This window comes from Lithobates pipiens, unplaced genomic scaffold, assembly GCF_037356315.1.
Source record: "Lithobates pipiens isolate NorthernLeopardFrog02 unplaced genomic scaffold, aLitPip1_a1.2 Scaffold_1, whole genome shotgun sequence".
In the NCBI taxonomy this organism is placed as follows: domain Eukaryota; kingdom Metazoa; phylum Chordata; class Amphibia; order Anura; family Ranidae; genus Lithobates; species Lithobates pipiens.
In genome coordinates this window covers 22369929-22385455 of record NW_027507685.1, presented here as the reverse complement: position 1 = coordinate 22385455, position 15527 = coordinate 22369929, and the positions used below count along the sequence as shown (strand labels likewise).

The window sequence follows — 15527 nt, the reverse complement described above, 5'->3', positions numbered from 1 at the left end:
GGTCGGACACAGTTGTCAGAAAATCTGATCGTTCAGAACGTGATGACGTTCGCTCCTTACAACAGCACTACGTTCACGCTAGTAGCCAATAGCTTTGGTCTTGTAATTTGATTTGAGCATGCGTGGCATTTTGTCCGATCAGAATTTTCTACAAACGATCGGATTTTGGATGATGTTGTCGGAAAATTTTATGTCCAGCTCTCAAACTTTGTTGGTCAGACATTCCGACGGAAAAAGTCAGATGGAGCCCACACACGGTCGGATTATCCGACAACACGGTCCGATCGGACATTTTCCGTCGGAATTTCCGAAGGTGTTTACAAGGGCTTAGAAAGATTCACCCTCTCTAATTCAGTTGATCACCAATGTCACCAAAAATAAGAGTAGGGGTAAACCAAAAAATTGAGTTGCCACTAGAAAAGGAATGGGGGGGGGGTCTTATTACTGGGGACCCTTGTTTCCATGACAACTGTCTAAGAGGATGTTACTTGCACACTCCCAGGTCTACAGGACACAAAGTGACGGAAAATCTACCTAATGAGACACAGATTGAAAAGTAGAGCTAAATTCTGATATACTATAGGGCCCTCTCCGGAGCTGGCATTTTCTACCCAGCTTTTTTGGCTGGCATGGGATGACTTCACGGCACACAGGCACTGTGGTGGAATGTAAACTGAGATGCACATGCATTGTACATTCCAAATTAGACTGCAAGCAGGCAGGTTGGTTTATTTTATTGCAGACAAGACAATGCATATCTCCTCTGTAATAAAGAGTCTGTCTGTTCTCAGTTTTTAAAAGCAGGTCTTTAATATTAACCTACTTTATCAAAAATGGGGAAAAATGTTCTGGCTTTAGATATTAGGCTTGTGCAATTAGTTTCGTAACAAATCGAAATTCGGCCGAATTTTGCATCTTTCGGACATTCGGATGCATCCAAATGTCCTAAAAAAATAAATAACGAATTACAACGAATACGAAAGAAATATAATGAATTAATTCGACATGATTCGGTAATTCTTTAAAGATCTAATGAAACAAAAGGTCAGCTCAAAGTAAATCTTATAGTCCAATCAGCTAATTAATTTTGTGCCGGAGGATGGATTACTGGCAAAGTGCATTCCTGAGAACTGAGTGAGAAGGGTGTTGTATTGTATTTGAGCCAAGGAGAAGAGACGTTGTCATTGTGTGTGTTTAAAAGATTCAATAAACAAACGACTTTCCAAACTACGAATCATTATCATGAATGTATATACATACATAAATAGCGAATTTTAACAAATGAATTCGACCCTCTACGAATAATAACGAATTATCCAAAAACTTATTAACGTAACATAACAAATATAACAGAATGAAATGTATTTTACGAATGACAACGAACCGAAACTAAATGAAATTTTCCGTTGTGCACAAGTCTATTAGATATGCACTAAATAAACATGATTAGACATTAACAGACTGTTCCTGTTTTTTCCTAATTATGTTAAAACATTACATTATTGTTGTTAGTAAATGTATGCAATGATAAGTCTAATGTAACTTTGTTATTTTATGTACTGTTATTTTATGCACATTGTACTAAGCAAAGATAATATTTTACACTACAGTGACACTAGAAAACTTCAAAAAGTGTTTCAGTATCCCAGGAAAGTGGAGGGCACTCTACATCAGCATAAATAAAAGTTGCAAGAGTAGCAGGAGGTATAATTGGATTGAGACCTACAATTCTAAGATGGTGCATTATGCTCTAGCTGACACTCTGCCAGATTCATGCACACTTTACGAAAGGACTGAAGAACCATTCATTACCCATTGTGTGTTCTATGAATTGCAGGACCTGAAAAAGGAGCTCCCAGGTGATTCCTAATTTTGTTTTACTTACACTTCCATGGCTGAGTCACACACATGACAATATCGTTCAGAAGCTTAGTGTCACAGCCACTCATTTATAAATGTTATCACACATTCTATGCCATTACAAGACAGGAATTATATCCACTGGACACGGCACATAATGTGCCTGGATAGCTCCTGTTTAGAAAAGCTTTCACTAGAGAGACATCTTACAGTACGGGGCTGCCAGATTTCCTCATTTGTTGCCTTGGCGTCTATGGTGGTGCTTAATGCTAAATGCAAGAACGTCTCTGATAATTCCAACAGAGACATTGAATTCTCTCTGCAGCTGTGTTCTTTACGTGGACAATCAATAAAACAGCTGTGGCTGCATATATAATTGAGTCTGTCCACCAGCTTAATCCTGTTATTTCCAAGTTTGCAGCTACAACATGTAAAGCTTCTAATAGGAAGTATCCCTGCTAGTTAACTGCTTAAGACTACCATAAAATGGGTTCACGGTACTTGACTCAATGGTTTGTACAGGCAAAAATGGAAAACACCCCTGCTAACAGAGAAAAAAGGAATTCCACCAAAAACTTTTTTGGAGAGAGTGGTGAAGAAGTAAAACTCCTATTAGGTTTTCACTGCTATTTGTCCCCCTGATGCCATCACAGCCAATAGAAGTAAAATAATAATTACAGGCAAATGGGAAAGGTGAATTAATGTAATTTTGTCTGTGCTTCACAGGCATCGGACTTTTGCAGGTAAAGTTGATTTTTACACAGCGTTTTCACAGCTTCAAGTCTCTGTCAATGTGTACTGTTAGGTGTTTTGGCAGCAGTAATCACAAGTCACTTTAACTCCTTCAGATCCACGCTATAGCCGAATGAGGACAACAGCGTGGACCTACTTTGCTGGGAGACCATCAATAGAAGTCCTCCCCTTTGCACGCTCCCCAGTCAATGAAACTCAGGTGATCAGAGTAAAGGGCCGATCCCAGCCCCTTACCAAGTGATCAACTGTCAGCCAATGACAGTTGATCGTGTGATGTAAACAGAAGATCGGTAATCAGTTAAAAAGCCGATCATCGACTTCTGTGCAAGGGACATCTGTTCCGAAAAGGAAGATGCACAGCCATCTCATCTGTGCCCACTAGTGCTGCCTGCCAGTGCTCACAGTGCCATGTCAGCGCCCATTAGTGCATAACAGTGCCAGCAATCAATGCCACCTATCAATGCCCACCAGTGGTGCCAATCAGTGCCACCTAGCAGTGCTGCCTATCAGTGCCACCTACTAGTGCCGATCAGTGCCCATCACTGCCACCCATCAGTGCCCACCACTGCCACCCATCAGTGTCCTTCACTGCCACCTGACAGTGCCCATCAGTGCCACCTTTTAGTGCCCTTCAGTGACACCTATCAATGCCCTTCAGTGCCACCCATCAGTGCCACCTATCAGTGCCTACCAGTCCCGCCCATCGGTGCCCACCAGTGCCTCCTTATCAGTGCCCATCAATGCAGCCTATCGGTGCCCATTGGTGCAGTCTCATCAAGAAAAATTACTTTTGCAAAATGTAACAAAATATAAAACCCCATTTAAGATACCCAGAGTTGATCAAATACCACCAAAAGAAAGCTCTATTTGTGGGAAAAAAATTATATAAATATAATTTATTTATATAATATAACAATTGTGGGTTGTAAGACCGCGCAATTGTTGTTAAAAGAGTGACAGCTCTAAAAGCTGAAAATTGGTCTGGGTAGGAGGGGGGGTTTAAGTTTCCAGTAAGCAAGTGGTTGAAATGACACTAAATGCTGATGTAAAATAAAAAAAACGTTTTATACAGTTTTATATTCACAAAAAAAAAACCTTCTATTGCTCTCAGCTTCCCCCAACTTCCCCCAAATGTAACAACAAAATATAAAATGGTATTTACCCAGAGTTGATCAAATACCGCCAAAAAGGATCTCTATTTGTGGGAAAAATAATGATATAAATTTAATTTGGGTACAGTGTTGTATGACCGTGCAATTGTCATTAAAAAGTGACAGCTCTAAAAGCTGAAAATTGGTCAAGGCAGGAGAGGAGTTTAAGTGCCCGGTAAGCAAGTGGTTAAAGTGACACTAAACTCTGGTTTAATACAGTTTTATATTCTTAAAATATTATCAAAATTCCTGTTAGAGGGTGGTTACGTTTGTTCTCTATTGTCCCGTTGTACGTAGGAACCTAGTCAATGTGTTTTGCTTGCTCCCAAGTTGAGATAGGAACTATGCACTGCAACTCATGTGCACTGTTCATTCCAAACAAAAGGAACTGAGGGGAAAATGGGTTTGGGAGTTCACAGATGATGGTACAAGAAGGCAGAAAAACACAGTACAAAACAATTTTCTGAAAAACAGATTATAGGTCCAATAAGTAGTAGATGTGTATGAATTATTTTTTGGAGAATAAGGATGTTTATTAGGGTCAATTTAAGCATTAATGGGTATTGTTGCCCTTTACAGAAAATTATTGATATGTCTGTACTCACCTTATACCATGCAACATCTGTGCTTGCATTTGGTGTTTTGTAGTCATCAATATCGGGGCATGAGATCACTTTAGTTTTTGTGACTTCTGCCTTCTCCACATACCGTATTCTGCTGTTGTAACAAAGTCCCACCTCTTGTTCTGCCACAGTCAAGGACATAGACACCTTCATGCAGTATGTGGAATTTCTGCAAAAAAATAAAAATATAGTAGAAATACCAGCTGTCACCAACATCATGCTTTACCACTAAAACTGGTAATTTTAGTATATATTTCAATACACTCTGAACAGTTATCAATCACACATTCAGTAAAGGGATCAGACACTTTTAAAAACATACCATTTACTAGTCTGACACAATTTAAGAAAAAATGATTTGCAAAAAAAAAAACTAGTGACACATCTTTAAGAAACTTGTTTTAAAAACATATGTTGGCTGTAATATTATAATATTATTGATTGCCTGATTTCCTGGCTGCCATTTTGGTCCTGGCTTAAAGCGGAGCTCCACTCGATTTAAAGACAATAGCTCCTGACGATTCTATCGCTGTTCTAATTATAAAACTGAACTTTTTCTTTTTTCATTGTACCTTCACATTTATTCTATTTCCTGGATCTGGGGATTGCGGGTATGGACGGGGTTGGTGCGGCTATTTCATCACTTCCTCCAGTTCCTCTAGTTCCGCACTGTCTCCTGGGATCTTTTGTGTTTGTTCCCAGGAGTCTGTGCGGCGGCCTGGCGCGAGTTATCGCATGATTTAGAAAACCGAAGCAGCTGGTGGTGCTCCTATTTCCTTACTGCACATGCACGAGATCTGAACTACAACGGCCGTTGCATGATGGGAGATGGACGTCACAGAATCCCGGAGGAGAATGCCTGTGGGCCCAAGATGAAAACGATTGATATCTTTTTTATAAAGCTGTCTTTTACTGAGAAAAAACAATGGGCAAAGTACCAAAAACGGAACATGTGAGTAACAAATTTAAACCCTAAATTGATTTTTATTGTCCCCCAAAAAAAAAATTGTCCGAGGCAGTGGAACTCCGCTTTAAATACTTAAATCAATGACACAAAACAAATAGAGATAAGGAGTTATAAATTTAATGGCTGAATTCTCTTATTAAGGTTACTGTCTAAGAAATTACAGAAGTCAAGGGTTAAGCATGATAACCAGTTCACTGGCATTTTCAGACAGAAGTTACTTTGATAGCAAGAAACAATTTTTTTTCCACTACAGGGTAATAAAAAGAGTGACCTGATACATGGGAGGGATATGGGAAAGTTAAGACTTTAAAGTGTACTTAGACAATTTTTTTTTTTGTATAAAGTCATGGGCAGTTAAAACCCATCAGGCTTTTATTACTCTCCAACAAAGCTAGCTGTAGTCTCACACCATTGTCAGCGTTTGGTAATACATTTCCTAAACCAAAAAAAAACCCCAAAAAACAGCACATTGCCACTTAGGTCCTCAAACTTAGTTGAGGACATAGGAGAGGATTTTTTTTTCACAGAAGAAAAAGAAGCGGCAGAGATAAAATACTAGTTAATGACCAAAATTATGCAGTCAAAAGCAATGATGGCTTCTAAATATGCTTTTAATGCTATAAAATAAAATTGTCAAACCTATGCAATATGTACAGTATGTTTGTAAATGGAACCTTTTGCTGAAAAAATTATCATTAAGTAAAAAAATAAAGTTAAAATAAATTACTTAAAGATAAGTAAATTGATCTTTTTAAAAGTACAGTTATCCTTTCAACTCCTAGACAGTTAAAAAACACTGATGTCATAAAATGTTTCTTGCATTTAGCTGTTCTGGAAATATACTGTATAAAGAGCATATACAAAATAAACCTATTCACATAACAAATTAAAGTTAGGGATATCACATTCTAAAGTCTAACTCCAGGGACAGAGGTGTGCAATCATAAGGTCAGAATGTAAGTAAGTTACATTCTGCACAGAGCAAGAGTATCCCTCCTCCATACTTTACATTCTTCTTCTTCAAATGATTGCAGCCCTGTATTTGTTATTATATGTTTTAAATTGGTTATAAAGGCTAATTTTAGGGGGGGGGGGGGGGGGGGGGCGACTGCCAAAGGAGATGGCCAGTTGTTAGGGGAGCTCCGTCACCACCAGCCTAACCAGCCTCTCTGTAACGATGAGGGACAGCATTGTGGACATCTTCTGAATCCCCAGACCTTATGCTATCTGAAGGGACCATCATGTGCCCCACAAAATCCGGCAAAGGCCCCCGCAAGCTGACAGAATTCTTTCAGTCAGCGAGCACGCCATGCTCTCAAGATGGTGCTGAAGCCTCTGCACACAACCACAACTCCCCGGGCACCTCTCACCGCGAGACGAAGGGCAAGCACAGTCCCGGCCCCCTCTTTCCAAGCAGCAGATGACGCTCATCTCAGGGCAATACCCCGCTCCAAAGCCCATAGAAAAATTTGCAGAAAAGATTCTCTGCACATACCTATGCAGGTGAGAGAGGAGGGGGGGAGACATATCACAGAACAGCACCGCTGAATTTATTGAAAAAATGCATGACTTCCCTACTACCAGTCAACCTATAAGTGACATGACAATGAAAGAAATGCTAGAGTTTCTGAGAGGCTCACTACATAGAAACCTTATGGACTGAGGCTCTCACAGGAAGGCTGACATTGCAGAAGTGAGAGAGTGGGTTAACCACATTGAACCGCCCACAATGAATTAGTGTATGCGCACAATGAAAAAGATGATTAAATAGAGCTTATGAAAAGCAAGATGGCGGACCTCGAAGACAGGTCCCGTAGGAACAATGTCAAATTGCACCGGGTGGCAGAATCTATTTTCCCTTCTGCTCTTCAACAATATGGGCAGGAGTTTATTGCCACTCTGCTTCCAAGCACGCCAGACAGAGAAGTTATAATGGACCATGCATATAGATTGGCAAAACCTCAGCATCTTCCTGACAAAGTTCCATGTCAAGGATGAACTGATGAAATTCACAAGGCAACACTTGCCCTTGCCTGATCCATACACAGGGGTCTCAATATAGCTCAACCTTTCTCAATATACCATGACGACACAAAAGAAATTGGCACCTCTTACCAAAATACTCCACAACAACCAACTCCCCAACTTGTGGGGATTCCTGACTAAACTACCCATCACAAAAGATGGCTGCACCTACACAGTTTGATAAGTGGAAGAAGGTCTACAACTGGCTAAGGAATGGGGCTTGCTTTTTCAAGAGGAGGATACAACATCATCTAAGTCACCCCCAGTACGCCTCTCCCCCGAATGGCAACAAGTCGAGCTCACCTGAAATTAAAAAGCTAAACCGCTTTCTGATCCATTGAGCTCAGATCATTCTATATATGCTTTGGTTTGAACTGGCAGTTTGGAGTTATACCCCCGGTTTATCTTATGTGAAAATGTTTGCATGTTGAGGTTTACCTCTTAATGTTTTTCTACTATGCATGTTTTACTTTTGATGCCTTGGCTATTTCTTTTCTTTTACTGTCTTTCTTATACCTGCAACCTACACTGAAACTCTAAAGTCCGATGGAAGCTTTTCATCGTATATGCCGATCGTGTGTATGCCTCATCTGACTCTTTTTTCGAAAATTCTGATGGACCTAGAAGTAGAACGTTCTAAATATTTCCGATGGAACCAATTCCAATCGGAAAAAACACTCATCTGTATGCTGTTCCGACAGACCAAAGACGACGCATGCTCTGAAGCAAGTACGAGACGGAAGCGATCCGTGTAGTAAAACTAGCGCTCGTATTGGGGCTAGCACATTCCTCATGCTGCTAATTCTGTGATATTTTGATGCAGGGCATTCTTTTCTTCTTTATAATGCTAGAAGAATGAAGTTGTTTTGCTGCTCATATTCACAAAAACGTATTTCTTCATTATTTATCCTGATCTAATGAATAATATTCTATTTTTTAAAAGCCCGACCTCCATATTAATATTTACAGTTATTCTTTTATAGTCATCTTTTATCATTTTTTATTTTATCAAGATTTATTTTAGGATTACTTAAAAATTATTTTCTAGTGATCTCCATATAACTAGCTTTTATTGAGTGTCAAGTTACCACAATAACATTATTATGTTATATTTTTTATTTACCTCACGGAGGCTGGTGTCCCTTGTTAATTTGACATTGTCTTTTTTAAATGTACCTGCCTACTCAAAAACAAACTGTCCTTTTCGAATAAAAACACATAGGAAAGTATTTTCTTCAAATAAAATATCCATTTATTCTGGGCAACAAAATAAAGAGGAAGTCAACGCTGGAGAAACTTTTGGAATTTGCAAAGCCTTTTGGTACCCAGGGCACACATCAAGTCTGTGGAAAATGAAATTGGAAGCTTGAGTCCATATAATAGGGAGCACAATCTGGTCCAGGAATCCCATAGATCAGGATCAGCAGCAGATGACATATCTGTCCCCAGGCTGTGGTACAACACCAGCCTGCGTCTTCTGTCAGACCAGACTGAACCCAGGCCATCTCTTGTCTTCCCTGCAGACTTCCTTGGAGGCTATGGCTCTGGTGGTGGAATTGTAGGAGGAGGAGGATGGGCTTGCTCATATATGTAGCTGATCTTAGTCAGCTGGCCCCTCAACCCCTTCTGAAGGGCATAAAAATAATTCCCTCACAGAGGAGGCATTGGCCCATCTCCAATTCTAGCAACCTGGTGGCTAGATAGCAGCCACAGGCCTTTTCAGCATTGGGGGGCTCCTGAGGAAATTTCTGGCTTCCCTAATGAGGCCCAGTGCTGCCTCCTCTGTCATTGTCCCCTTCCTGGGCTTTTTGGTGGTAAGGCAGAGGGGAGGCACCTGGAATTGGGTGAAGCTTCTACTGGGCCCAGCCACCTCCTGGCTGCCACTGGGCACGGCCTCCTCCTGGCTGAGCTCATCCTGTGTATAAAAAGGGACATCGTTTTAGTTTTTGCTTCATCACACACAATTTTCAGCTCATGACTTGCAAATTAAATGTTAATAAATAGAAAAAAAAAACTATCATTATGACCCCAGCATTTTTCAAGCTGGTCCCAAACATTTTTGGCCACTAATGTCTAGTGATAAGTTTACATCATTTTTTGGATAAAATCATTGATTTGTAATCAATTATAACATCTAGTTAACATCATTAATATTAGGACAATAAATATGTAAAAAAAATAATATACCTGACTCCAGCTGGGCACATCCATTTCTTCCAGGTGGTTCCTCATCAGCCTCTGCTGGGGTTGAGGGAACGGTGAAGGGAAGGTTGCAGGGAAGGATCAAAAGAGATTCCCTGGCTTCAGTCTGGTCATCCAGAAACTGCAGTTTGTTGAAGTACCACAGCCTGGGTACATAAACATTCTCTGCTGATGCTCCTGATCGGAGTGATTTCTGGATCTTATTATGCACCTTCTTACACAAGTTCCTCAAGATCCCAATTTTATTTTCCAAAAACTACATGTTTGCATCGGGGACCCGAGTCTTCACAAATTCCAGAAGTTTCTCCAGCAATGACCTCCTAGCTTGTTTATTATAATAGAAGCTGTGTTTCACCTCCCACAAATTCCTAATTTCCCTGTATCTGTCTATGAAACTGGCCATGAATTCTGGGTCCTTAAAGTGATTCATATTTGCTGTAAGACAATACACAAGACAAAAACATTAATGTCTGCCTAAACTCTCATTATCATATCCCGATATAGGCCTCAATCTTGAAGCAGTATAGGCCACTGTGATGGGCCAAGTTCATATTTTACCTTTGTTTAGGATGCTCGCTACTTCTGTTCTTCCTTCCTCCCCACACAGATCGTACGTACGACACATGCATCTTAGCTTGATATAGACTGCGCATGCGTGAAACTCTGCCCACGTCACCCGCCCCTGATGTTCTTTCTCCCTGCCCCGTCTCTTTCGTTGCAGTGGGAGAGGAACATGGCAAAGACACAGCAACTGACTACTACTAGTAGTAACAAGGAGGAGAGCCCGGAGGCCGAAGCGTCCCGAACCAGGAGGTTTAAGGCCTCCAATATGTCCTTTGAGGAGATGATGGAGATGGTCCACATATTGAGGAGGGCCGACTAGCATGCAAAGAATGGGCCGCACCCAAACCCCAATCTGCAAAAGGCCAAAATCATGATGAAAGTGGTGAAGAGTCTGCGGCACAAATTTAGGATACGACAATCAAAGGAGCAATTAAGAAAACGCTGGTCAGACCTAAAATTAAGGTAGCCGGATGAGTACAGAAGGATAAAGAAAGTGCTTAAAAAAAGTAAGTATTTGTCGTGTGTTCCTATTATGATTAATAACTTGCATGCTGCTCCATGTGCTTTTCTTTACTGTTGTACAGCTTTAAATGGCTACTTTCATGTTCCGTGGGCATAGTAATCATTTTTAGGAAACATTGTTCATTTGCCAACTAAATACAATGTTTTTAGCTGATACGGGGTTAACTACATTTGGTCATGCTAATTTGTATTAAAAGAAGTTTAGGACATTGTTGTCTAGATGTCTTTGAAACGAGAATGAATTGCAAACATGATTCAGTACAATGTAAGGAGAGGACACTCAGCAGCTGTTTACACATCTGGACTCAGGAGCACTAGTGTGGGACACAAGAATAAACTTTTTAAGGTGTCCCACACAGGTGCTCCAGTGGATACTTGAGGTGTCTCCATGTGTGAAAACGGTCACAAAAAGATAAATATTCCAGCTTTGGTAAAAAAAATCACATCTTCAGCTTGGAACTCTGCCCAAACAGACAATTGTACCCCACTTCCAAGCAATATTTCATATTCCTATTTCAGAACTGAAATATCTGTGTGCATAGGGGAGAAAAGACTCTGAGGACACCACTCATCCGAGGACAGCAGGGACTCCCCAAATCAACAAGAAGGGGAAATCAGCCCAATACCCCCTGAGGATCTGGAGGAAGGAGAGGTGGAGGAAGTGGGTGAAATTGACACCCAACCAGGTGAGTGTCTGACACCCCAGCTTCAGGTGATATATGTATGCCTGCATACTTCTAATACATGTTTTTTAACCAATTTTTAGGTGATGTGCTGGTTGTGGAACAGCAAGCTGAACCTTTCACTAGTGACAGTGCCCAAAGTCTCATCTACAACATCATGATATGGAATGGGGAAATTGACATTATTAGGAATAAACAGAATGTTATGGAACAACAAATGAAGAACATGATATATGTTTTGGGGAGAATATAAATATTTCTTTCAAACCCCATCCATTTTCCCATTTGCTGGACTAAACCAATTTTTTTTGTACATTTTAAAAGCCAAATTTTGAAGATGCACACGGTGTGTCAACATGTGCTATCTGCCATCAGGATATCTCAATGTACGCGTTTTGTGGGTGTAACCCCTTCCTTGTAACTCTAGTAGGTGAGAGGAAGGGGGTGCACCCCCAAAACACGTCCATCGATCCCCCATGATGGGAGATAGCACACATTGACATTAGGCATGGGATCAGGAGGGTAATAACTTAATATTTTTTTAGGCATTGTCTGGCATAGCAATGGCCCCCCCTACCCATAAAATAATTTACATATTTGTCCCCAACTTTACGGGCGCTTTGGGGGGCCAAGCCAGTACAGCCAGTATCCAGGCCCATCAGGGGATTCTCTGTAATAAGTTCAGCCTCAGGCCCAACAGAGGCTATATAATTATGTGAATTTTTTCTTAAATTGTGCAGTATGCAGCAGCATAAGATGATATAGTTGATTTTGTAGTCCGCCATATGGATTTCTGTCAGAAACAGGCGGAACCGGCTGGCCATTATCCCAAAGGTATTCTCAATGACTCTTCTCACTCTGGCCAGCCGGTAGTTGAAAACCCTCCTCTCCGGGGTGGGGGTCCTTTGGGGGAATGGCTTCATCAGCTGCTCGTCCAGACCGAAGGCTCCATCTGCAATAAAGACAAAGGGGAGTCATTCCATGTTATCTGCATCAGGTGGCAATGCCAGGCCACCAGTCTGGAGAAGCTGGTAAAACTAGATCTGGGCAAAGGCTCCTCCATCCAACATTCGGCTATTCTTCCCCACATCCACATAGAGGAACACCACCACTATTAACACTACACTATTAAACCCCTTATAGTTATAATAGTAAGACCCCGAATGGGGTGGTGGCACAATGTGGACATGCTTTCCATCTATAGCCCCTCCACAGTTGGGAAAGTCCCAACTGTCAGCAAAATGGGAGGCCACAGTCTGCCATTCCTGTGGCTTTGAAGGAAACTGTGGAGTCAAACAAGAAAAAAATATATAAGTTCTTTTACACGTATAACATTTATTTTAAGGAGTATTTAAAGACAAAAATATAAGACCCGCTTATCAGATTCCTCACCCCCTCTGATGGCCCATTGATAAAATTGTATGGGGGGAAGGGTTTGAGGTGACTTTGGGAGCAAAAAAAAAGCTTCCAGCGCTCTGCCTGAATTTAAGGACACCCATAACATAACAATAACATTTGGACACATTTTAGGAGTGTTTAGGGTAAAGCACTACAATGGAGCTGACAAAATACATTTTTAAGTGACTAGGCCAGTGATGGCGTACCTTGGCACCCCAGATGTTTTGGAACTACATTTCCCATGATGCTCTGCTACACTGCAGAGTGCCAGAGCATCATGGGAAGCGTCGTTCAAAAACATCTGGGGTGCCAAGGTTGGCCATCACTGGACTAGGCTATAGGTGTAGCATGCTGGGGAGGTTAGTGAAGGCAAATCTGCATGTAGGCCAAAAAAAGAGCATTAAAAGCTTCCAGCATGCATGAGAATAAAGGGGACATTCACAGCATATTCCAATCATAGTAATTAGGGAATGATGAAATAAATACAATACATTAGCAAACAATAAACACATATAATGTGATGGTAAAGGAGAAAAACACATATAGTCCTTCTACAGGACCTGAATGATGGAATGATGGCATAACATGTCTCTCTGATAATGATCCCCAGAGTCTGGGGGGAGATGCCTGTTGAATACTTGAGGTCCTGCAGGCTTCTCCCAGTGGCCAAGTACCGCAACGTTGTGACTAACCTCTGCTCCAGCGTGATGGCTTACCTCATGCAGGTATCCTGCCTGCTGATATAAGGGGTCAGCAAAGCCAACAGATGGTGGAAAACGGGGTCATCATGCTGAGATAATTCCTGAAATCATCAGGATTATTCTCCTGGATCTCATGAAGCAAAGGTATGTGCGAGAATTGGTCATGCTGGAGCAACCATTTCTTGGTCCATGAACTCCTTCTCGCCCTGTTCATGGACTGGGCTTGGGTCAAAGTATAAACCCCAACACCAAGCCCCCACACAGCACGAACTGTACGACGAGTATGTACCCGAACCATGGTTTCAAAGCAGTTGGCTGGTCAGAACGAACTTAACAAAACGCACTGAAGAACAGCAAGGCCTGTGAAGAGCAAGCTGTAAATCAGCAACGAGCAGACAAGAGCGCACTGAAAAACAGATACGAACTCACTGCATGCACTGAAGACCAGATACAAACCCACAAGCACAAACTGAACAGCAGTAAAATGAATCTAAAAAAGCTGGAGTCCGAAAAGCACGAATCGCCTCTAACCAAACTTTGACTAACACGAGATTAGCAGAAGGAGCCCAAAGGGTGGCGCACTGGGTATTGAACTTAGCTTTTCTAGTCCAATTGTATGTGCTGTACATCACCGCGTTCTTGACGAACAGACTTTGGTATGATCGTGTGTACGAAAGACAGTTTCAGCGGAATGCCATCAGAACTCACATCGAATGGGTTCTTTAGTATTACCAGAAGAGGTACTAACTACTCCACTGCTCAAGGGTAATAATTTTTACTTATATAGCTCATTAAATTTTACTTGGCTTTTACACAACAAATTACTCCTTGATTGAAATGGTACTTGACTTAATTTCTTTGACTACCTATGGACTAAAAAGTCCCTACAAAAGGAGGTCTATGTGGCAAGAGGCTAAACAACTAAAAGCAGATATGTTGTGCATCCAAAAGACACATTTCATAGAAGCAACCTAAATGCACAGATAAACTATTCCCCAATGTATTTACGGCTTCTGCATCTACCAAAAAAAGAGGAGTGTTACTTGCCATAAAACATTTGGTAGCTTTTCAACTTCACAACATTATAAAAGATAAAGAAGGGAGATACATACTTCTTATTTGTGATCTAAATAATGTTACTTATACCCTTGTGAATTCATACGTTCCTAATTCTGGTCAACTACCATTTATTCGTTCTCTCAAGAAACGAGAGGATACGATTAAGAAAGGTTTTTTATTATACTGTGGGGACTTCAACTGTGTAGCGAACAAAAACATGGATTGCTCATGCCCACATCAATCAGCACGGTGTGAGTTGCAGCCTTTTCTGAACTCTGCTGAGCAATATGATCTGTGGCGATGTATCAACTCCACAGAAAAAGACTTTACTTATCATTCAGATGCTCATAAATCTTACTCCAGAATAGATCTAGATATTTGTGTCTGATTTATCCCTCCTACAAATAGTATCAGATCATATTCTTGATCTTATATTATCATATTCTTATTCTTCATACCATATTCTTAAACAAGTGTGATTTAACTGTACTTCTGTCTTGGCCCTATTTCATGGTTTCTGACAGTAGGCAAAGGCCATGAATTCAGAAGATGCAGTCAATCCACTTGTTGGTTATATTTTTTCCAGATTGGATGAACTGGATCACTGCATGGATCAGTTTGCAATGGCGTTACAAACGCTCCTGAGTCACACGGATTAGCTTCATGCGAAGGTTCTCTCCTGGTCACCAAAATGCAGTGAGACATGCTTCCAGCAGGTAGCCAAGGTCCTGTGCACCTATTCACTCTCCTGCCTGCCGGAGGAGTACCGCGATTTTAGTGATGTCTTTGACAAAGGTCAAGCCGGTAGTTTGCCTGCACACCAGCCATATGATTGCGCAACTGACCTTCAACCTGGTGCCATACCCCCTCATGGCCGGGTTTACCCTTTGTCAGTCTTGAAGGATAAGGCCATGGAGGATTATGTTGCAGATGCACTTTCTCGAGGTTTCAGCCGCAAATCCTCGTCTCCTGCTGGTGCTGGTTTCTTCTTTGTGAAGAAGAAGTGTGGGGAACTGAGA

At 41.2% G+C, this 15527-nt stretch overlaps 1 protein-coding gene across 1 annotated transcript in view; it reads right to left on the bottom strand.

Annotated features, from left to right (window-relative positions):
- The window catches only part of IL1RAPL2 (interleukin 1 receptor accessory protein like 2), a 1165568-nt gene that overhangs the window by 578536 nt on the left and 571505 nt on the right, over positions 1 to 15527 (bottom strand). Inside the window, exon 4 of the mRNA XM_077484766.1 lies at positions 4370 to 4556. Coding sequence (XP_077340892.1) covers positions 4370 to 4556 — 187 coding nt within the window. The remainder of the gene's footprint in view (positions 1 to 4369; positions 4557 to 15527) is intronic.